The sequence below is a fragment of the Mobula hypostoma genome, chromosome 5 (assembly GCF_963921235.1).
Source record: "Mobula hypostoma chromosome 5, sMobHyp1.1, whole genome shotgun sequence".
In the NCBI taxonomy this organism is placed as follows: Eukaryota; Metazoa; Chordata; class Chondrichthyes; order Myliobatiformes; family Myliobatidae; genus Mobula; species Mobula hypostoma.
In genome coordinates, this window is record NC_086101.1 from 116690585 (window position 1) to 116715024 (window position 24440).

Consider the following 24440-nt stretch of genomic DNA (forward strand, 5'->3'; position numbering starts at 1 on the left):
AAAGAGTGGGTTGTTAATAAAAACAGTTGAAGAGTTATGTATTTTGTTTTTAAAGGGTGTCTTTATTGACATCCCTGCATCAGCCAAGGAGTTGAAGGTGGCGGTGGCATGTCACCTGGAGCAGACAGTCATCATATAGCAAAACTGCTGAAGAAAATAAGAACATACGGTAAGAGCTTACATGAGGCTGTCTGGCTCATTGAGTGTGCTGTTTTCCCATAACCCTCAATTCCCCTATTGTGCAGAAATCAGTGCCATGAAAACAGTATATTTAATGAGGTAAGTTTTATTGCTTCCCTGGGCAGAGAATTCCACAGATTCACTCCTCTCTGGGAAAAGCAGTTTCTTCTCATCCCTGTCCTAAATCTTGAGGTGATGTCCCCTAGCTGTGGTAACATTTAGATTTATTGTTTATTTTTAACTTTTATTTTTTATTCCAATTATTTATTTTCAATTATTTATCTCCAGGCAATATTACATAGCCTCCCAACAGCATGTTGAACAATCATACATTTCATTATTGCCACTGAGGCTGCAGCAAACATATGCAAAACGTACTGCACAATTCAGGCAAGTCTTCTCTAACATTTCCCAAACTAATGCTAGCTTTACCACCTAGAACAGGGGTCTACAACCTGGGGTCCACAGAGCCCTCAGTTAATGGTAGGGGTCCATTGCATGAAAAAGATTGGGAATCCTTGACCTCGAAGGACAAGCACACAAGGTCCAATTCCAAATTGGTCAACATCTTAACCTTAAAGAATGGAATTTAAGTCACAGATTTTTCTACCCAACCTATATGGAAATACCAAATCTGAGGAATTTTTCCCTTCATTTATTCTTTCATGGGATATTGATGATATTGAATTTTTACTTTCAGTTCCTGTGGACTCCAATCTTTACTACTGTCCCAGGACAGGGTTCGAGCAGACTCAAGCTTGTGTCTACAGACACTGGGCATCAACGGATTTGCAGACTTGGCTCTGCCCAATGGGCCTCAACTGGCAGATTTCTGATTAGACCCACAGGCGTCAAACCTTGACATTGATCCCAGTACATAGCGATCACCGAACACCAGTCCTTGAAAACACCAGACTATCTTCCACTTTTGAGTAAATATAATAGGCAGGTGATAGAGTGGCGATACCTCTCTTCCAAAAGAGTGTAAAGCATCCTTCCCTCCACTAGCCTGCAGGTCACCCTTGGGCAAGGAGTAGTAAGGATCAAGGTCATGTGAAGCTATGGGAGCAGGTGGTGGATGGTTGTATGAGCAGCTGTGCATATCACAAGTCCTGGTTATACGACCACTGGCGCCAGGCAGACAATCTCTGAAGAATTCTGATAATGGCTGGGGTTATCTGTCTTGTAAAGACACTGCCCAGAAGAAGGCAATGGCAAACCACTCTGTAGAAAAATTTGCCAAGAACAATCATGTTCATGTATAGAACAATATCACCTACGTAATATGACACAGCACTTACCAATGAGGACCATGGTGGAATGTAAAGGCATTACTGGTTCACCAGTCCAAATCCCTATAAGCCTAATATCAGTCAAGATGCTACCATAGCCATGTTGTGGCTGAACATGGTCACTGCGTGCTACTTATTAAATGATTGCTCATCATTTATCAGATCATTTCTGAAGGTTATCAAAATGTTTTTATATGCAGTAAATGTTTTCATTATGAGTTGTGAGTGGATCGACCACTGCAAATATCTTCAATTAGTCAAAGGTAGCGGGTACTGGGAGGTGGAGGAACACATACAAAACGCCAGAGGAACTCATCAGGTCAGGGAGGATCTACGGAGGGGAATAAATAGTTGATGTTTTGAGCTGAGACCCTTCATCAGAACTGGAAAGGAAGAAGGAAGAAGCCAAAATAAAAAGATGGAAGCAGGGGAAGTACAAGCTATGTGAAGTCAGGTGGATGGGGGAGGGGCACTGAAGTGAGAAGCTGACAGGTGACAGGTGGGAAGTTTGAGGGCTGAAGGAGTCTGATTGGAGAGGAGAGTGGACCATGGGAGAAAGGTAAGGAGCAGGGGCTCCAGGGGGGAGATGATAGGCAGGTGAGAAGAGAAGAGGTAAGAGGGTAGCTAGAGTGGGGAATGGAAGAAGAGGGGGGGGAAGGGGGAAAATTACTGGAAGTTGCAGAAATGAATGTTCATGCCATCAGGTTACAGGCTACCCAAATAGAATAAGAGGCGCCCTTTGCTCTCACCTATTGGCTGCAAGACTGCATGGTTCAGAAATTGCAAACACAAAGGTTGGGGGTGTTGTGGATAGTGTGGAGGGCTGTCAGAGGTTACAGCGGGACATTGATACGATGCAAAACTGGGCTGAGAAGTGACAGATGGAGTTCAACCCAGATAAGTGTGAGGTGGTTCATTTTGGTAGGTCAAATATTATGGCAGAATATAGTATTAATGGTAAGACTCTTGGCGGTGTGGAGGATCTGAGGGATCTTGGGGTCTGAGTCCATGGGACACTCAAAGCTGCTGCAAAGCTAATGTGTGGTTAAGAAGGCAAAACGTGCATTGGCCTTCATCAATCACGGGATTGAGTTCAAGAGCCGAGAGGTAATGTTACAGCTATATAGGACCCTGGTCAGACTCCACTTGGAGTACTGTGCTCAGTTCTGGTCACCTCACTACAGGAAGGATGTGGAAACTATAGAAAGGGTGCAGAGGAGATTTACAAGGATGTTGCCTGGATTGGGGAGCATGCCTTATGAGAATAGGATGAATGAACTCAGCCTTTTCTCCTTGGAGTGATGAAGGATGAGAGGTGACCTGATAGAGGTGTATGGGCGGTGACATGATAGAGGTGTATAAGATGATGAGAGGCATGGATCATGTGGATGGTCAGAGGCTTTTTCCCACGGCTGAGATGGCTAGCATGAGAGGCCACGGTTTTAAGGTGCTTGGAAGTAGGTACAGAGGAGATGCCAGGGGTAAGTTTTTTTTTTAAAAACGCAGAGTGGTGAGTGCGTGGAATGGGCTGCTGGTGACGGTGGTGGAGGCGGATACAATAGGGCCTTTTAAGAGACTCCTGGACAGGTACATGGAGCTCAGAAAAATAGAGGGCTATGGGTAAACCTAGGTAATTTCTGAGGTAAAGACATGTTCAGCATAGCTTTGTGGGCCGAAGGCCTGTATTGTGCTGTAGGTTTTCTACATAGGAACAGAATTAGGCCATTTGGCCCATTGAGTCTGCTCTGCCATTTCTGACCTATTTTCCTTCTTAGCCCCAATCTTCTGCCTTCTTCCCTTCATGCCCCAACCAATTAAGAATCTACTAACCTTTGCCTTAAATATATGCAAAGACTTGGCCTCCACAGCTGCATGTCGCAATTAATTCAACAGATTCACCGTTCTCTGGCAAAAAAACATTCCTCATCACCATTCTAAAAGGACGTCCCTCTATTCTGAGGCTATGTCATCTGGATGTGGAGAAGGTGTCTCCTATGATCGGAGAGTCTATGACCACTCTATCAAGGCCTTTCAACATTCGATAAGCTTCAATTATGTCATCTCTCATTCTTCAAAATTCCAGTGAATCCAGACCCAGAGCCATCAAATGCTCTTCATATGACAAATCATTCAATCCCGGAATCATTTTCAAGAACCTCCTTTGAACACTCTCCAACATCGGCAAATCCTTTCTTAGATAAGGAGCCCAAAACTGCTCACAGTACTCCAAGTGAGGTCTTACCAGTGCTTTATAAAGCCTCAACATTACATCCTTGCTTTTATATTATAGACGCAAACAGGAATTCTGCAGATGCTGGAAATTCAAGCAACACACATAAAAGTTGCTGGTGAACACAGCAGGCCAGGCAGCATCCGTAGGAAGAGGTGCAGTCGACGTTTCAGGCCGAGACCCTTCGTCAGGACTAACTGAAGGAAGAGTGAGTAAGGGATTTGAAAGTTGGAGGGGGAGGGGGAGATCCAAAATGATAGGAGAAGACAGGAGGGCGAGGGATAGAGCCAAGAACTGGACAGGTGATAGGCAAAAGGGGATACGAGAGGATCATGGGACAGGAGGTCCGGGAAGAAAGACAAGGAGCGGGGCGGGGGGGGGGGGGGACCCAGAGGATGGGCAAGAGGTAGAAAAGGAGAGTGAGAGAAAGGATGTGTGCATAAAAATAAGTAACAGATGGGGTACGAGGGGGAGGTGGGGCCTTAGCGGAAGTTAGAGAAGTCAATGTTCATGCCATCAGGTTGGAGGCTACCCAGACGGAATATAAGGTGTTGTTCCTCCAACCTGAGTGTGGCTTCATCTTTACAGTAGAGGAGGCCATGGATGGACATGTCAGAATGGGAATGGGATGTGGAATTAAAATGTGTGGCCACTGGGAGATCCTGCTTTCTCTGGCGGACAGAGCGTAGATGTTCAGCAAAGCGGTCTCCCAGTCTGCGTCGGGTCTCACCAATATATAAAAGGCCACATCGGGAGCACCGGACGCAGTACATCACCCCAGTCGACTCACAGGTGAAGTGTTGCCTCACCTGGAAGGGCTGTTTGGCGCCCTGAATGGTGGTAAGGGAGAAAGTGGAAGGGCATGTGTAGCACTTGTTCCGCTTACACGGATAAGTGCCAGGAGGGAGATCAGTGGGGAGGGATGGGGGGAACGAATGGACAAGGGAGTTGCGTAGGGAGCGATCCCTGCGGAATGCAGGGGGGCGGGGAGGGAAAGATGTGCTTAGTGGTGGGACCCCGTTGGAGGTGGCGGAAGTTACGGAGAATAATATGTTGGACCCAGCGGCTGGTGGGGTGGTAGGTGAGGACCAGGGGAACCCTATTCCTAGTGGGGTGGCGAGAGGATGGAGTGAGAGCAGATGTACGTGAAATGGGGGAGATGCGTTTAAGAGCAGAGTTGATAGTGGAGGAAGGGAAGCCCCTTTCTTTAAAAAAGAAAGACATCTCCCTCGTCCGAGAATGAAAAGCCTCATCCTGAGAGCAGATGCGGCGGAGACGGAGGAATTGCGAGAAGGGGATGGCGTTTTTGCAAGAGACAGGGTGAGAAGAGGAATAGTCCAGATAGCTGTGAGAGTCAGTAGGCTTATAGTAGACATCAGTGGATAAGCTGTCTCCAGAGACAGAGACAGAAAGATCTAGAAAGGGGAGGGAGGTGTCGGAAATGGACCAGGTAAGCTTGAGGGCAGGGTGAAAGTTGGAGGCAAAGTTAATAAAGTCAACGAGTTCTGCATGTGTGCAGGAAGCAGCGCCAATGCAGTCGTCGATGTAGCGAAGGAAAAGTGGGGGACAGATACCAGAATAGGCACGGAACATAGATTGTTCCACAAACCCAACAAAATTAGTCCTTACTCTTAATAATTTCTCCTTTGGCTCCTTCCACTTCCTCCAAACTAAAGGTGTAGCTATGGGCACCCGTATGGGTCCTAGCTATGTCTGCCTTTTTGTTGGGTTTGTCACCTTAACACCATGTTTGAGTTGAGCTGTTCTCTAATCTTGGCAATTTACTTGCAAACTGTTTGTCACCATACGAAGAGACATCATTCGTGCACTGTTGATTATGTGTGTGTCCTCCGAATATTGGCCTTTAAATACTTATCAATCAGCTGGTTGGTCATCGTTATGGAAACACAATTGTGATGTAGGGATGAAATCTCGTCCTAATCGGCTGGGTGGCGAACTTGGTGTGCTGTGCTCTGGAATTTTACTCCCATTGGCTCATGAATAGGATTGAGGTCTACACGCTTGTTTATGGAATTGTTTGCAGAAAGCCATGCTTCTAGGAATTCTCTTGCATGCCGCATGTTTGCTCATGCCTTGACTTTCACTGATGCCCAGTTGAATGTGAATTTCCATCAATCTGTGTCTTGGGATTACTACTTTTCCATTGTGTTATTTCTAAGCGACTAGCTCTTTTGCCTTACTCTTACTCCGAAATAAGCAGATACTTCTGCTAAAGGAATCTATTTGACCTTTCCACACTCAGGTTAATATTGCCATGGCAACTGCTGCGACAGAATTACTGTAAACATACGCACAGATCCAAGATCAGGCTCCACTCATCGTTTAATATGAATTTCACAGACTGATCTGCTTATCCTGTATCACCCCGAAGCAACGAACACACAATCTCCTTCCAAGGACAGAACTACCGCAAGATAAAGCACAGAAATAGGCAGTGTGTACTGACCATCAAACATCCGTTTAGACTGGGCCTTCTTAACCTGGGGGGCCTGTGAACTTGGATGGGAAAAAATTTACACGTTCATTTTCACTGATCTCAACCTAAATTTAGCACTTTCTTTAATTATGAATGTAGGCAACAAACCACAGCAGTACCTGTGATTTTGTCATCAATAGAAATTTCATTTTTTGAAGTTTAACTTGCCTATATTTTAAATGTATAGTCTTGTTATTAAGTAGGGTCGTAGAAAAGTACAGCAGAGAAAACAGGCCCTTAGGCCCATGCTGAACCATTTAAAGCATTAATAAAACACATTATATCACAAATTTGTTTAATATTTTAATAATTATTTCAATATAATTGGTTTATTTTGTAATCTTGTGTATTTTATTTTATATATTTAAATAAATTATTCTGAGGAGGGTTCCTTAGGATTCACCAGACTCCTAAAAGTGTCCAGGACATAAAAAGGTTAAGAACCTCTGACTCCTGAACCCCTGACAGGTCTTGCATTAACCCCATTTTCCATTCTTGCCTACTTTAACAGAACATATGTACACATTATGTAAATTGTAACTTAATCGTTATATGGCAGAATGAAGCAGCACGGAAGGATTTTAAAATCAGTGTAGGTACACAATGATTTTAATGGAGAAATCAAAAGACTCAAAGTACTAAATTTATTATCAAAGAATGCATAAATTATACAACCTTGAGATTTGTTTACTTACATGCAGCCACAGAGCCAGAAACCTGAAAGAACTTGGTTAAAAAATAAATAAAAGACCAACACCCAGTGGGCAAGAGAAAGAGAAGAAAAAAAAAACCACAAATCATGTGAGCAATTGAAGCGATCAACAACATTCCAGACCAAATTGAGCCCTCAGATCCAAACCTGGGAATAAGCCCAGTTCATCATACTAGCAGGTATGGAGCACAGCAGCTGGGACAGTCTTCATAGCTTCAGTGACACGGTAAGAGGAGTGACCATCGCAGTGAACAAGCGAAATCGGCTTGTCTCGGATCTCGACATCCTCTCTTTTCTATCTATCTGGGCCGGCATTAAATTGACCAAACATCGTACCTTGCATTGTACCCAGGAACCACTGCAGCGAAAGGCTCTGATGCCCTGAAGAAAGGAGTGAACATCACGAAGGTGGCTTTTGCCTCAGATTTGGGCCGGTGTTTATATTATCTGAACAGCAGACAGTGCCTCGTACAAAGACCCAGCCACTACTGGCAGTGATAATTTAACAGAATTTACTTCAGAAAAGGTGCTTTTAGTTGAACTTCTTGCTATTTGAACTACCAGTGAGTTGTTGTAAGCGTTTGGTAGCACCATCTTAACTGGAAGACCAGCACTTTAAACTTCAAAAGGAAGATTTACTTTAGGAGGAATGAGTACAACAAGGCAACATTCCTTAATTCTTGTAAAGACATTGCCCAGAAGTTGGCAATGGCAAACTACTTCTGTAGAATAATTTTCCAAGAACAATCATGGTCATGGAAAGACCATGATTGTCCACGTCATAAGAACATGGCACATAATGAACGAACAAATCTTTGAGAGTGGTAGGGTGGAGATACATCTCTACCAAAGGAGGTGTAAGGCACTTCTTCCCTCTGTTAACCTGCAGGTCACCCCAGGCAAGGTGTAGCACCTGCTTAGACCACTCCCACTCCCCCCACCAACAGTCAGGGTCACATGATGTCAGGCAGACAATAGCTGAAGAGCATCATCAATAGCTGGGGGTCACTCGTCTTGTAAATACACTACCCAGAAGACAGTGGCAAACCACTTCTGCAGAAAAGTTTGCCAAGTCAATCATGGTCATGCATGAGACCATGATCGCCTACGTCATACAACACAGCACATAATCAAGTTGATGATGAATCTTTGCAAACTTTATTTCTATTAACTGGCACGCACATCTGAAATATACCAGAAATTTGGCTCTGGCATAATTTGCCCCAAAAGGCCAAGCAAAAACAAAAAAAAAAGACAGCATCTTACCGAGCTTTACTTCAGCATTTTCTGTCAGCAGCACATTTTGTCCTTTGATGTCTCTGTGGATAACTTTGTGTGCATGAAGATGAGTTAAGCCCTACAAGCACATCACAGAAACATCAGATACTGAATATAAACACAAAAATAAACTTGTAATTTTTAATACTTCTCATCCCATGAATTGGAAGGAGAAGTGTAAACATAACAGCACAAACTTAAAGGGAGGTTAGGAAGCTAGACCTGGGGGAAGGGAGCAAGATTCAGCTATTCTTTGGTGGTGGCAGAACTATTGAGACATCTTTTAAAAGAGAGGCCCATTAACAGAAGAAGCAAGGTAATAGGATAACACTTCCTCTCTTCACAGATGCTGCATGACTTGCTGAGTATTCTTTTGTATCACAGCATGTATTTTGATAGTGTCATAGAAAAGTATGGCAGAGAAACTTTGGCCCATCCAGTATATGCCAAACCATTTAAGCTGCCTACTGCTCCCGGAACGTAGTTCTCCATACCCTTACCATCTACGTACTAATGCAAACTTCTCTTAAACGTCGAAATCAAGTTTGCACGTTGTTCCACACTCTCACTGCCCTCTGAGTGAAGAAGTTTCTCTTCAGGTTTCCCTTAAACTTTCACCCTTAACCCATGACCTCTGGTTGCAGTCCCACATAACCTCAGAGGAAAAGGCCTGCTTGTATTTACCCCATCTATACCTCTCACAATTTTGTGTACCTCTATAAAAACTCCCCTCAATTTTCTATGTTCCAAGAATTTTGTGCAAAGATAGCAAGTAAGTTCCATTAAATGTTTTAAACACTGATTAGAGGTACACACACAAAATGCCAGAGGAATCTAGCAGGTTAGGCAGCATCAATGCAGGGGAATAAAAGTGTTACTTTGGATTTCTAGCATCTGCGGACTTTTTCGTGTTAACGATTATAGAGCTGTTGTATGGAGCAATGCAAAGCTGCAGAATATCCAGAAAGGGAAACAGACAGTTGACATTCTGGATCGAGATCCTTCATTTGGAATGAAAGATAGAGGGGAGATATCCAATAGAAAGAGTTGGTGGGAAGAGGTGAGGACCAGAACTGGCTGGTGAGAGGTACAGCCAGGTGAAGGTGGCTGACAAATGGAAGCAAAGACCTGAATATGAAGGAATATGATAGGAGAGGAAGGTGGACATGGAATAGAGGGAGGTAGGAAGCTGGGGAGATAGGAAGAGCAGATGGGAGTACTGGGGGTAGGATAACCAGTGGGAGGTAGGAGTGGATGACGGCAGACAGATAGGTACAAGTTGGATCATTGAACTCAGAATTAGGTGCCACACCACAGAAAGGACATTAGGCTGAACAAAAAAAAGACTTACAACAACATTACCGGGGATCAGAGATTTGAACTATATCTGAAGAGACAGTAAAGTAAGGTCGTTATTGAAGCAAAGGTAGTTGATGGTAGAGGCATGTTCAGGATTTAGGAAGGGTTCTGATAGAGCAGATAGGAAGAAATTGTTTCCTACAGGGAGGAATCAGTAAACAGAGAACATAGATTTAAGATAATAGGGGGAAAAGGCCAGGGAAGAGGGGAGGAATGTGCTGGAATGCAGTGCCCCTAAAGGGCATGAGAGTGATTTCAATAGTATCATTCCAAAAAGAACTGGAACTCTATGAAAAATTTCACTTTTTAAGACATATGGGGGAATTAGCAGAGGATAAGGGACTAATTGGATAAATGCAGGGGGCATAACACTGGCACAATAGTTTCTTTTTTCTGTCTGCACGATTCACTGATAACTTCAGTGCGTTGTAAAATTCATTGCATTATGAACAATGCCCTTTTGGAATCTGTGTGCAAAATAACCAAAATTTGCAATATAAAGTGAAGATAAATTTCAGTGACAACGCCTGATCAGTCTGGTTCTTTATCTAGGGCTGGAACTCAGCAGACATTGTGAAAGACTGCCACAGTAGTTCAGGCAAATTTCTGCATTTTGGAACACAGTCACATGCACATTTGCTGACTTCTCAATTCCCTCATCTTTCTTAGATATTAAATAAAACCAGGGCTTTAAAACAAAAACAATTCATATTTCAATTGATATTGATAATAAACTGGAAAACAAGGCGATAATCTAAGATTCTTAGTGATGCATCAAAACCCTGAAATACTTCAGAAATCAATAGAAATCTGACACGTAGCCAAAAGCATCAACTCCCACAGTACAGATATCAGGATCGTAGTGATCAGCTAGGAAATTCAACTGTTAAAATTTAGTTACATTGAAAATGAACTGGGTGGGATCATCTCTCTCTGTTGAATGTTATTTTCAGTGACAGGGATCCTCCCTCTTACCTTATTTTCATTCCATTAGTGATGATTGGGAAGAAATTTACATCAATGTTACTTTAGTTGCATTGCAGGAGAAACAATGTCATCAAATTAAGAATTAGGAAAAAAATTTGATTTTACTTGTAATTTTGAAATTATTCTTAATAACCTCCAAATGAATGAATCAAGAGGTTTGAAATGTTCTGGCTCCATTTGGCTTAAGTACCAGTGTGACAGTCAGAAGCTATATTGGATTGGATGAGCTGATCAATGGCCATGGGCACACACAAACATTCAGCTCATATGATCATGCAGTACACTTCAAATTTAAAGTTAATTGATAATACGTTGTTTTATTATTTATTTAGATACTGCACAGTTTCAGGCCCTTATGGCCCAACGAGCCTGCACTGTCCAAAAACACCCATGTCATCAATTAACCTACTAACTGGTCAATCTTTGGGATGTACAAGGAAACTGGAGGACACAGGGAGAGAAAACCATGTCCTTACAGACAGTGATGGAATTGAACCAGGGCTGCTGACAACAGCATTATGCTAACTGCTACAACAGTTGCGTAGTGATTAGCACAAGGCCATACGGTACAGGCAGCCCAGTTCAATTTCCGCCAGGGAGTTTGCACATTCTCCCTGTGACCCACGTGGGTGCTCTAGTTTCCTCCCACAGTCCACAGATGTACCAGTTACAGGTTAATTGGTCATTGTGAATTGTCCTGTGATCACGCTAAGGTTAAATCGGTGTTGCTGGGCAACACTGCTTGAAGGGTCTATTCTGCGTTGCATTCCAATAAATAAAGATTTTTTTATGTCCAATGCAAACTCTGCTTCTGCCCTTGCATTACTTTCTTAAATTTATTTTGTTTGAAGAGCAGATTCACTGCAAAGAACTTGGTTTAAAATAAAAAGGATTTAGAAAGTGATAAACTACCCGCAGTATCTCTCGACAGATGTATGCGATCCACTCTTCCTTCAAAGCATTTCCTTTTGTATTTTTGACCAGGTCTGTGACAGATCCAGCTCCACAGAATTCCATAACCAGCTACGAAACAGATACAACAATAATGTTAATAGATGCTCACCAAAACAAGAATTTAAAAGATAAAGGAGGTTCTGATGCTCAAAGCAACCAATGCCTCTGGACTTCCAAAGAGTCAACTGGCACCTCAGAGCAGCAAAAAGCAGCAACAATGCAACTGAACATTAGGGAATGCTTTGTCACCACCTCCAAGAGGACCTCAACTTTGTTGTAGGGTTTGGAGGCCTGCGTACCTTAATGATCCAGAGAGCTATGTTGGCTGGAGTACGGGCATTATGATTTGGCTCTTGGTAGGGTCACCCATGCCAAACGGGGCAAAAGGTAGAGGTCAGACTACGAGTGGTCCACCAGTCCTCCAGGTTCAGTGGGGGCGGGGTGATGTTGAGCTCAGGGCTAACAACCCTGACTGGTAAAACAGAATGGTTACAGAAACAACAATGAAGAATCCTTCTATATCTGAGTGTGACAGTATTCCTGAGTCTCCAGACCAAGAGTAGTAAAAACTGAGAGGAAGCTACTAACACAATGAAAGAAGCCCCGAACACCAGAGATGGAGAACCTTCATTGTTGCCCTAAGTGCCAGCAGTGTAACAGGCATGGATCTAGTAAGTCACCAGTGCTTAATCTTACTAATCTTACAGATTCAAGGGTAAAATTTAATTTTGAATAGTACTGAAAATTTATTGACTATACCTTCAAAGCAATCACTATAAATTAGACTGTAAGGATGCCAGAATACTTCACCCAGGAAATCTCAGACAGCTCCTATTGCACCTAACCAGGTTAAAGTACAGTATTATGGACGCAGAACTGGCATGCCTGAAACAAGCCAAGTGACTTACTGTATGTCAAGTGTGAATAATTCATCCACGTCATGTCTCAACCTATTAATATACATTTTTTCCTACCATGGGTGTTTATCTTGTTGTCAAAATCAATGAGGACGAGAGTGGAAGGTGAGCAGTCCCATCTCCCTGTGTTTGACTGGTCTAACGCTCACTCGCTGCTGCCGGAAAAAGTTGCAGGAGTCTTTGGTTTTCTGTAATGTTTGATCGGTGCAGTTTGTGGACTGGATTCATTTTTAAAGGACTCTGCAATTCATGTTAGATGTTTTCTGGTTACACTTTTTTAAACATTTCTATTTTGCTCAGTTTTGGTCGGGGTGGACTGGCTTTGCAGCCCGCAGTCAACGACTGACACAGCGCTAAATTGAACTGAACTGAACTGAATATTCCTCTGTGGATTGACATTTAAGATTCTATGTGTTATTCACTCTTTTTTTTACGCATTGGGTGTTTGATGTTTTCTTTGAATGGGTTCCATGGTGTTTGTTTTGTGGTTGTCTGCAGGAGGACAAATCTCAGGGTTGTATTCTATATACTTACTTTCATAACAAATGTACGTTGAATTTTTGAATGTATTCACTCAATTGCCATGTGACAGAGTCAGACATCCTAATGACCGTTCAGAAAAAAAATTCAACTCAATACTGCAAACACCAGTGACCATTATATATGCCTTTTAAGCCATTTGATGACTCAAGTCTACCCTGCTATTTAATAAAATCACAACAGATTTTATAGCCAGCATATTCTCACTTTCCTATCTGACCCGAATAACTGATGATTTCCTTGTACACCAAGGATCTATCTCAGCCTAGACAGGGTAGAAAATTGCCAAGAGTCATAACCCTCTGAAAGGGAACTATCACTGCAGTTTAGTTTTATATCCATAAATAAGATTGCCTTTTTAAGTTTGAGTGTTGGGCAACATCTCAGAGGATCTACCCTGGATCCAACATATCAATGCAGCTACAAAGAAGGCACCACAGTGGCTATATTTCATGAGGGGTTTGAGGAGATTTGGTAAGTCACTAAAGACTCACGCGAAAATTTCCAAAGATGTACCATGGAGAGCATTCCAACTGGCTTCATCAAAGTCTAGTATGGGGTTGGGGGGGGGGGGGAACGACACAGGATCAAAATAAGCTGTAGGGAGTTTTAAACTTAGTCAGTTCCATTATGTGCACTATCCTCCATAGTATCTAAGACATCTTCAGAGAGCAATGCCTCAAAAAGGCTTTGGAGATCATCAAGGATTTCCATCACCCAGGTCATGCCTTATTCTCATTGCTATTATGTACTGCATTGTACTGCTGGTAAAAAGATAAAAAATTTCATGACAAATGCCAGAGTTATTTAACCTGATTCTAATTCTGATATCTACAGCACCTGTATCCCAGGAATCAACCTAATGTCCCAACTCTGCATGGGCTCTGAAGTAAGATCACTTTCCCTAAACAAGGCCAAAATTGTACATTATCCGAGGTGTTCTCACCCCCGCAAGGCTTCACAACTTTTGCATTTCATCCTCTTGCGATAAATGTCAACATGTCATTTGCCTTCCTAATGACTTACTGCATCTGCACCCTTGCAGGAGACTCAGATCTCTCACGACAACACAATACATTGTTGTCACACCACCTACAATCTCCACACTGTACTCCATCTGCCATTGTAACACATGCACCCTTATGTGAAAGGACAATCATGAAGCTGTAATATACGAGACATTTTGCAAACACTTTACACTGTATCTTGGGCACTCAGGTATTACTATCATTATTATGTGCCATGTCCTATGACATGGGCACACAGGTATTATCATCATTTTGTGCCATGTCGTATGACGTGGTCAACCATGGTCTTCCATCTGTCTTTCTCTTCTTATTCTTTTCTCTATCCATGACCATGATTGTACTTGGCAAATTCTTCTACAGAAGTGCTTTGGCACTGCCTTCTTCTGGGCAGTGTCTTTGCAAGATGGGTGACCCCAGCCATTTATCTAGACTCTTCAGAATTTATCTGCCTGGTGTCAGTGGTTGCATGGCTTCATGTGACCCTGTTCCAGGTTGGGGCGGGGTGCGCTAAGCAGGTGCTACATCTTGCCCAAGGGTGCCCTGCAGGCTAGAAGAGGGAAGACAATCTTTACACCTCCTTTGGTAGAGATATATCTCCAACCCGCCACCCACATGGGTATTATACACCCTGGATAGAACGCACTTAGTTTCACCATCATTAATTTAAAGTGTAGAGACTCCAGCACCCATGATGGCCTCCAAGAGTCATATGAAATTGATCCATTTATCCTTAATTGTTTTCGGTTGTGAAAGTATCTTCCCTGCTTGCAATCAAAATTTCCAAAGCTTCTATTTAATCACCCAGCCTTCCTGAGAGAGAGAGAGAGAGAGAGAGAGAGAGAGAGAGAGAGAGAGAGAGAGAGAGAAAGAAAAAAAAAGCCCATCTGCCTTAACCTGATTGTTACAAACTGATTTCTTTAAAACTACATATGCATACCGATTCTAGGGATTTAAAAGAAATGCAAGTCTGAAACAAAGAGCAAACCTGCCAGAAATACACACCAGATCTAAACGTGGAAGGACTGATTCCCATGGCAGGGAGCACCCTTTCTGTGTCAGTATAATGAGAGCTTATTGATCATCCTTACACCCTGTCAGTGAAATGGAAGGAATGCATATTACCTGGGTGCTAATTTTGCATGAACTGTACCAGCAGTTAAGATGATTATTTTGATGAGCTGAGAAGCAAGCACTTGCAGAATCATGCCACAGATTATTACTTAGCTATGAACTAGGTAGCTATGAACTGAGTTAATAAAGCGATCAAGAATTAATGGCTCTAATCACCAAGAATTACGATTAACAATTCCAGTAATGGCAAATAGCAGTTCTCACCCAGAGCTGGTCATCATGGCCTGGAGGGCTCTTCTTGATGAAAGCACCATAATATGTTGCGATGTTTCTATGGTGAGAGTACTTCTTCAGCATGTTAATTTCCTGTTTAATCTCCTCTTCTTCATCCTAGATTTGAACAGAATTCAAAACTTAACACAATAATATTGAAAATACCCCAAAGGTCTTCATATGCTCTGTGATCTGAGAGACAATTCACTTTACCAGAGTTTAGAACTTATCTGTGAAGCATTACTCATTAACCAGTTTCAGAAAGTAATTTCCCCTGCCACCAGATTCTACCTTGCAGCACTAAATCTGTAGACCAGATGTCAACTCTTCAAGGACAATGCAATACTTTTAAAAAAATGGGATGTATTTTTACCTTTATCATTCCTTTAGACAGCTACCTGGTTGAAAACCCTTTGAATCCTCAACTTGTTTTCAATACACGTTCCCTGCCTTTTGATGTCTTCGTAAGTACATTTGTGAAGAAAGCACGGCAGCACTTCTACTTCCTCAGGAGTCTGCAGAGATTCGGCATGACATCTACAACTTCGACAAACTTCTATAAATATGTACTGAAGAGTGTATTGATTGGCCGCACCACAGCCTGGTGTGGAAACACCAAATGACTTTGAATGGAAAGTCCTACAAAAGGCAGTGGATTTGGCCCAGTACAACACTGGAAAAGCCTTCCCCACCATTAACCATACCTACATGAAACAAAATCACAGGAAAGCAACATCCAGAGATCCCCACCACTCAGGCCATGCCCTTTTCTCATTGCTGCCATCAGATAGAAGGTACAAGACCCTCAGGACTTGCACCACCATGTTCAGGAACAGTTACTACCCCTCAGCCATCAGGTTCTTGAACAAAAGGGGATAACTACACTCACTTGCCCATCCATTGAGATGTTTCCACAAATGGTGATCTCACTTTAAGGGCCCTTTATCTCATTTTCTCATATTCTCATTATTTATTGCTATTTATTTATATTTGCATTTGCACAGTTTGTTGTCTTCTGCACTCTAGTTGATCTGTCATTGATCCTGTTATAGTAACTATTCTATAGATAACCTGAGTATACCCGCAAGAAAATGAATCTCAGGGTTGTATATGGTGACATAAATGTACTTTGACAATAAAATTTGCATAGAACTTCTGCACTTTGAACTTATTCTCACAGGAAAATTTGGAAATACTCAGCAAGCCAGACTGTATCTGTGAGAAGAGAAACATCTCAATGCCTTCACATTGAAACTAACTTTCTCTCTTCCCACAGAACAGTCTCCCCTGCTGAGCATTTCCAGTATTGCCTAGTTTTATTCTAGATTTCCAGCATTTGCAAAATTTTTGCTTTTCTTATTAAATGTACTTCAGTTTTATGCATCAAGTCTCTTCATATCCTCTATTCCCAAGAAAACACATCCAGCTTCTCCAATGTTTTATTGTGAGGATACTTGACTCTAGATGTCAATCTCTCAATCTCTACAACCTCACCAGTACAAGTTTCTTTTCTTGGATGAGTGCAGTACCAAAGTTGTAGCTACCTAGTGTTAACAGATCCTCCAAGGAAACCATAACCTTGTCATAGGGTTTGGAGGCTTGCGTGCCTCAATGAGCTGGAGAGCTATACGGGCTGGAGTCAGAGCTTTATAATGCTTTGGATCTTGGTAGAGTCGCTCATGCCAAACAGGAACTAAGAGTGGTCCACCAGTTCTCCAGGTTCCGGGGTTCAACTCAGGGCTACTGACCCTGACAGATCAAAAAAAAAATTGTTACAGAAACAGCAACGAAGAATCCTATATCTGTGTGCGACAGAGATGGAGGTACTTAATTTATGCCCTAAAACCCAGCAGTGAAACTGGCAAAATAATTTGTGTTAACAGTTGTTATACAGGTTTCCCCCACCATCCGAAGGTAGAGCGTTCCTATGAAACGGTTCGTAAGCCGAAATGTTGTAAAGCAAAGAAGCAATTACCATTTATTTATATGGGAAAATTTTGTGAGCATTCGCAGACCCAAAAATAACCTACCAAATCATGCCAAGTAACACATAAGACCTAAAATAACAGTAACATATAGTAAAAGCAGGAATAATATGATAAATAAACAGCCTATATAAAGTAGAAATATTTTTCCACAATCATTGCCGGCACTATTCGCCGAAGTGAAAATCTCACGCAAGCGCCGTTGGCAGAAAATCTCATGCAAGCGCTGTTGGCAAAAACACGCTCTCCAGTAACCTTTAAGCTATGAAGCTGCCAAATCATATCAAATAAAACATAAAAATACACAGCCTATATAAAGTAGAAATAATGTATGTACAGTGTAGTATCACTCACTGGCATTGGGAAGACAGCGCAGAGCACACTGATGGTGTGTTAGACTTGTCGGAGTTTGTGTGGTGCCGTGGCCCCCAACCTCCAAGCCGCCGATTGATACATTGCTGCGAAGCATGCAGTGGTACAGCGGTAGCCGGAAGGCACACAGCACATCTTTAAGAAAAAAGCCAAAATAAATATGCTAATTAATTAGGTGCCGCCCGACACGTAGTTGTCGGCCCAGATCAGTGCTGATTGCATCGCCTCTGATCTGGGCCAACATTTACGTGTGGGGCGGCACCTAATTAATTAGCATGTTTACTTTGGCTTTTTTCTTAAAGATGTGCTCTGTCTCCCGGCTACCGCTGCATTCTCCGCGAATCAGTATCTGTCCGTGGCCCGGGGGTTGGGGTGGTGGGACACTGGGATGTCATCTCGCCGTCTGTTTCCATTAGAGCAGGCGGCTCATCTTCTCCTATGACTGCCTGCCTCAATGTCGAAGGTCGAGGTCCATCGTCTGCTGCGGCTGATGTGGAAGGCTTGCTTGACTGCTGAGCCTTGTGCATTTTTCTATCATACAATTCTTTGTAAGGACTCAAACCATCTTGCAAATATCCCCTAAACCTACGTACCCTTTCAAAATTAAAGTCGTATCTTATCATTGCAGTGAAAATCTCACGCAGTTGCTTCACGTTCATTTCGCTACTGCATTCAGTTTCGATTGTTATCCTTTCCTCTTTCAATTGCATCAGCTCTTCATCAGTTCTTGGTCATGGGATGCCAAAGCCTCTTCAACATCATCTTCGTCAGCTTCCACAAGCCAAACTTACGTTGCCCTTACTTCGTTCACCATGATCAAAACGCTTAATTATGTCTAGTTTTACTTAAGTGTAACACCCTTACGAGCTCTTTCAGGCTTTTCCAATACCTCAGAACTCATCTTGTAAATGGCTGCTCACAGGCATGTGTTAAAGCAATGCCGTTCCAAATCTGGGGGAGAGTGGCTGCTCAGGGCGCGCGCTGCCTTTTATCGCGCAATGATTTTTTCGCGCGCTGATTTTTTTTGTAACAGTGAAAACACCTTCTGTTAGCAAAAACAGGGTACTAATATAGGTCTTTCATAACAGTGAGGTTTCGTAAAGTGAACGTTCGAAAAGCAGGGGACACCTGTATAATCTCTTAGCTCTTCTATTCTATGTTTTGGCTAATAAAGGGAAGTCTCAGCTTTTCTTATCCACCATACTGACCTGCCACACTACCTCTAAGAATTGGTGCATACGATCCAAGACCCCTCTGTTGCTTCATGTTATTCAATATCCTTCCTCTTATCCAGGTGACTTGGCCTGGGTGGTTTTAAAATCTTAGAGGCGGGTCCAGAGGGCAAGCGAGTGTTCAGAATTGTCTACTAGCCTCTTGTTCGCTGCTCCTGAGGGAAGGTCCTTGTGATCAAATGATCTTGCTCCCTCCCTCAATGCTGCTGGAGGATGGCGCCAGAGCAAGATTTAATTGATGTAGTTCGTGGATTGGACTTTGTATCGCACATTGTGTTCTATTTCTGGTCACTCCTTTTTGAGCGAATTTTGAACCAGGGTGCCCTGCAGATAATGAACACTGAGCCAAACTAAAATAAGCCTTTTGATTTGTGTTTTTATAATCTGCGTTTCCCTCTGTTTTTTGGTTCCCACTTGTGCGTTTTGTTTTTTTTTGTATGGGAGGATGGGGGTTGATTTTCTTTGAAAGGGTTCCATGGGGTTTGTTTTGTGGCTGTGGGAAGATGAATCTCAGGGTTGTATACTGCATACATACTTCGATAATAAATGTTGCTTGAATCCTTTATTGCATTCACCTTTACTGTGATAAATTTCCATTTGCTCTTTATTTGTCCAACTCACCACTTCGTTCATAGCTTCTTTTAATCTCCAGTTTTCCACCTCTGTCTATCATGCAGCCAACAGAATAGAATCAAACTTTATTGTCATTGCTCAAAACAATGAGATTGTGGTGCTACTTCAGTCCGTGCAAAACAGATATTTACAATGCATGTGGCACTGCTTTAAAAATTGCTTTTAGCATGTTTCTTTGTATCTAGGCTTAAGTTAATACAAAATGAAAGACACAGAGGACTTGGGAACCATTGTTGTTTAGTCATTAAAAGAAATTAAATATTGTCTTTGCTTCCTGCCACAAAGCCAGTTTGTGGATCCAATATACCACTCTACTTCATTAAAAGTACACAGTGGCCAAAGGAAAATCAAATCAGCGTTTTTCATTTGCACTCACGTGCATAAGATTTTAAAACAACCCAGGACAAGTCAGCTGGTTATACAAGATTTCACAGCCAACTTTAGAAAGGTACATTTCATTCAATATATTTGTTCCCTGGTCACCCTTTACCATCAATACCCAGGTCAATCATCCACCCAGGATGCTGCTATGTGCAAATCAGTTAACATGAAACAGTTCATCACAGGAACAAGGCCTTACCCCCATTATGTATGCACCAACCAACACACCAAACTATCTACTGCCAGCCTGTTAAAGTGCCTTTTTAAATACCTCTTAAAAGTAGCTATCTTTCTGCTTCCACCATCTTCCCTGGCAATGCAATCCAGGCATCTAACACTGGATATATAAAAAATGTCTTTAAATTTTCCCCCTCTCTCTAAACCTACAAACCTACATCCTCTAATATTTGACATTTATTTATTCATTGAGAAACAGCATGGAATAGGCTGCTTTGGCCCTTCGAGCCATGTCGTCCAACAATCTCCCAATTTAATTGACTGGAACTCCTGTTGGTGAAGTGTTGTCCCTACTATCTGCCACGGGAATTCACCTCGGTCATACTGACAGCGGTCTACAATCCCCCCCAGGCGGACGTGGAGTGTGCTCTGAACATACTGTATGCCAACATCAGTGAACTTGAGACCAGGTATCCAGAGGCTTTGCTCATTACAGCTGGGGACTTTAACCAGGCCAACCTCAGAAAGGCGCTGCCGAAGTTATACCAACATGTCTCCTGCCCCACTAGAGGCCCGAATATACTTGATCACTGCTACACAGCAGTCAAGGATGCCTACTGTTCCGTCCCACGCCTTACTTCAGAAAATCAGACCATCAGGCTGTACTCCTCCTCCCGGCTTACAAACAGAAACTGAAGCGGGAGGTCACGGTGTCAAAAGTAGTGTCGCGTCGGATGAGGTCCTCCGTAAGCATTGAATCCGTGGACAGGTTAGTCTTCAAGGATTCGGCAGCTAACCTCGATAAGTATGCCTCAGCTGTCATGGACTTTATTTGGAAATGCACGGAGGACTGTGTGTCTCGCAAGACGATCCAGGTATTCCCTAACTGGAAACCTTGGATGAATTATGAGGTCAAGTCCCTTTTGAAGGCTAGAGCTGCGGCTTTTAGGTCCTGGGATACCAGTCGCCACACGGAATCCAGGAGTGAACTAGGGAAAACCGTTAAGGGCGCCAAGAGGCAATATCGAGCCAAGTTGGTAGCCCAGGCTAACCAGAGGGATGCCAGTAGACTGTGGCAGGGTCTAAATGAGATCACTGGGCGCAAAGAAAAGGCTGGGAATATCAATAACTGTGGCGCTTCTCTTCCTGACAAACTTAACGTATTCTACGCAAGATTCAAACAGAAGAGGAGCGTCCCGCTCCCTCCGGATGAACTGGACCTGGTGGCATTGAGATTCATCATTACCGAGGAGGACGTTAGAAGGGCCTTCCTGAAGATAAATCCAAGGAAAGCGGCGGGCCCAGATGGCGTCCCAGGGTGGGTTCTCCAGGCCTGTGCAAAGCGGGCTAGCTGGAGTGTTTGCTGACATCTTCAACTGCTCCTTGCTTCAGTCTAAGATCCCCTCGTGTTTTAAGAAGGCACCGATAATCCCAGTGCCGAAGAAGAGCAAGGTGGCATGCCTGAATGACTATCGACCTGTGGCTCTGACATCAGTTGCTATGAAGTGCTTCGAGCGATTGGTTATGGCACACATCCATCACAGCCTACCGGTCAACCTTGACACTTTGCAATTCACCTACCGGAGCAACAGGTCAACGGCAGATGCCATCTCTCTGGCCCTACATTCCTCCTTAGAACACCTGGAGAATAAAGACGCATACGTAAGGCTCCTATTCATTGACTACAGCTCTGCCTTTAATACCATCATTCCAAATAAACTGATTCCTAAGCTCCAGAACCTGGGCCTTAGCACTCAGATCTGCAGCTGGATCTTCAACTTCCTCACAGACAGGACCCAGGCTGTAAAAATAGGGGACAAGCTCTCCTCTACAATCACTCTGAGCACCGGTGCCCCACAAGGCTATGTACTCAGCCCCCTGCTGTACTCACTGTACACTCATGATTGTGTAGCCAAGTTTCCATCAAACTCAATATATAAGTTTGCTGATGACACAACAATTGTAGGCCGTATCTCAGGTAATGATGAGTTTGAGTACAGAGAGGAAATTAAGAACCTGGTGGCATGCTACGAAGACAATAACCTATCCCTCAACATCAGCAAGATGAAGGAATTGGTTGTTGACTTCAGAAGGAGTAGCGGACTGCACGACCCATTTACATCGGTGGTGCACAAGTGGAACAGGTCAAAAGCTTTAAGTTCCTCGGGGTCAATATCACAAATGACCTGACTTGGTCCAACCAAGCAGAGTTCACTGCCAGGAAGGCCCTCCAGCGCCTTTTCTTTCTGAGAAAACTAAAGAAATTTGGCCTGTCCCCGAAAACCGTCACTAATTTTTATGGCTGCACCGTAGAAAGCATTCTTCTAGGGTGCATCACAACCTGGTATGGAAGTTGTCCTGTCCAAGACCGAAAGAAGCTGCAGAAGATCGTGAACATGGCGCAGCACATCACACAAACCAATCTTCCATCCTTGGACTCACTTCACACCACACGCTGTCAGAGCAGTGCTGCCAGGATAATCAAGGACACGACCCACCCAGCCAACACACTTTTTGTCCCTCCTCCCTCTGGGAGAAGGCTCAGGAGCTTGAAGACTCGTACGGCCAGATTTGGGAACAGCTTCTTTCCAACTGTGATAAGACTGCTGAATGGATCCTGTCCCGGATCTGGGCCGTACCCTCCAAATATCCGGACCTGCCTCTCGGTTTTTTTGCATACCTTACTTTCCATTTTTCTATTTTCTATTTATGATTTATAATTTAAATTTTTAATATTTACTATTGATTTGTAATCCAGGGAGCGGGAAGCGCAGAATCAAATATCGCTGTGATGATTGTACACTCTAGTATCAATTGTTTGGCGACAATAAAGTATGAAGTATAATGCTAGCCTAATCACGGGACTATTTACAATGACCGACTAACCTACCGCCTGGTACATAATGGGCTGTAGGAGGGAACCAGAGCACCTGGAAGAAAGCCAAGTTGTAACAGGGAGAACGTACAAACTTCTTCCAGACAGTGGCGGGAAATAAACCGGTTGCAGGTACTGTAAGTGCTACCACACAGGAAAAAGACTGTCCACAGTGGCATGCAAAAGTTTGGGCACCCCAGTCAAAATTTCTGTTATTGTGAATAGCTAAGCTAGTAAAAGATGACCTGATTTCCAAAAGGCATAAAGTTAAAGATGACACAATTCTTTAATATTTTAAGCAAGATTACTTTTTTATTTCCATCTTTTACAGTTTCAAAATAACAAAAAACAAAAAGGGCCCAAAAGTTTGGGTACCCTGCATGGTCAGTACTTAGTAACACCCCCTTTGGCAAGTATCACAGTTTGTAAACGCTTTTTGCAGCCAGCTAAGTTTCTCAATTTTTGTTTTGGGAGATTTGCACCCATTCTTCCTTGCAAAAGGCTTCCAGTTCTGTGAGATTCTTGGGCTGTCTTGCATACACTGCTCTTTTGAGGTCTATCCACAGATTTTCAATGATGTTTAGGTCGGGCGATTGTGTGCGCCTCTTGAGGTAGTCCATTGTGGATTCTGGGGTGTGTTTAGGATCATTATCCTGTTGTAGAAGACATCCTCTTTTCATCTTCAGCTTTTTTTTTCCACAAACGGTGTGATGTTTGCTTCCAGAATTTGCTGGTATTTAATTGAATTCATTCTTCCCTCTACCAGTGAAATGTTCCCCGTGCCACTGGCTGCAACACAAGCCCAAAGCATGATTGATCCACCCCAGTGCTTAACAGTTAGGTGTTCTTTTCATGAAATTCTGCACTCTTTTTTCTCCAAACATACCTTTGCTCATTGCGGCCAAAAAGTTCTATTATAACTTCATCAGTCCACAGGTCTTGTTTCCAAAATGCATCGGGCTTGTTTAGATGTTCCTTTGCAAACTTCTGACGCTGAATTTTGTGGGGAGGATGCAGGAAAGGTTTTCTTCTGATGCCTCTTCCATGAAGGTCATATTTGTGTTGGTGTTGGTGTCACTGCACAGTAGAACAGTGCACCACCACTCCAGAGTCTGCTAAATCTTCCTAAGGGTCTTTTGCAGTCAAACAGGGGTTTTGATTTGCCTTTCTAGTAATCCAACGAGCAGTTCTCTCGGAAGTTTTCTTGGTCTTCCAGACCTCAACTTGACCTCCAGCGTTCCTGTTAACTGCCATTTCTTAATTACATTACGAACTGAGGAAACGGCTACCTGAAAACGCTTTGCTGTCTTCTTATAGCCTTCTCCTGCTTTGTGGGCATCATTTATTTTAATTTTCAGAGTGCTAGGCAGCTGCTTAGAGGAGCCCATGGCTGCTGATTGTTGAGACCAGGTTTGAGGAGTCAGGGTATTTATAAAGCTTTGAAATTTGCATCACCTGGCCTTTCCT

At 43.0% G+C, this 24440-nt stretch overlaps 1 protein-coding gene across 2 annotated transcripts in view; it reads right to left on the reverse strand.

The window, feature by feature from the left end:
- LOC134346959 (misshapen-like kinase 1) overlaps positions 1 to 24440 on the reverse strand; it is a 351745-nt gene that overhangs the window by 137730 nt on the left and 189575 nt on the right. For both annotated transcript variants that reach the window (XM_063048859.1, XM_063048858.1), the window contains exons 4-6: positions 15310 to 15435; positions 11448 to 11558; positions 8178 to 8268 (exon numbers count right to left, since the gene is read on the reverse strand). In XM_063048859.1, the coding sequence (XP_062904929.1) occupies positions 8178 to 8268; positions 11448 to 11558; positions 15310 to 15435 (328 nt within the window). The remainder of the gene's footprint in view (positions 1 to 8177; positions 8269 to 11447; positions 11559 to 15309; positions 15436 to 24440) is intronic.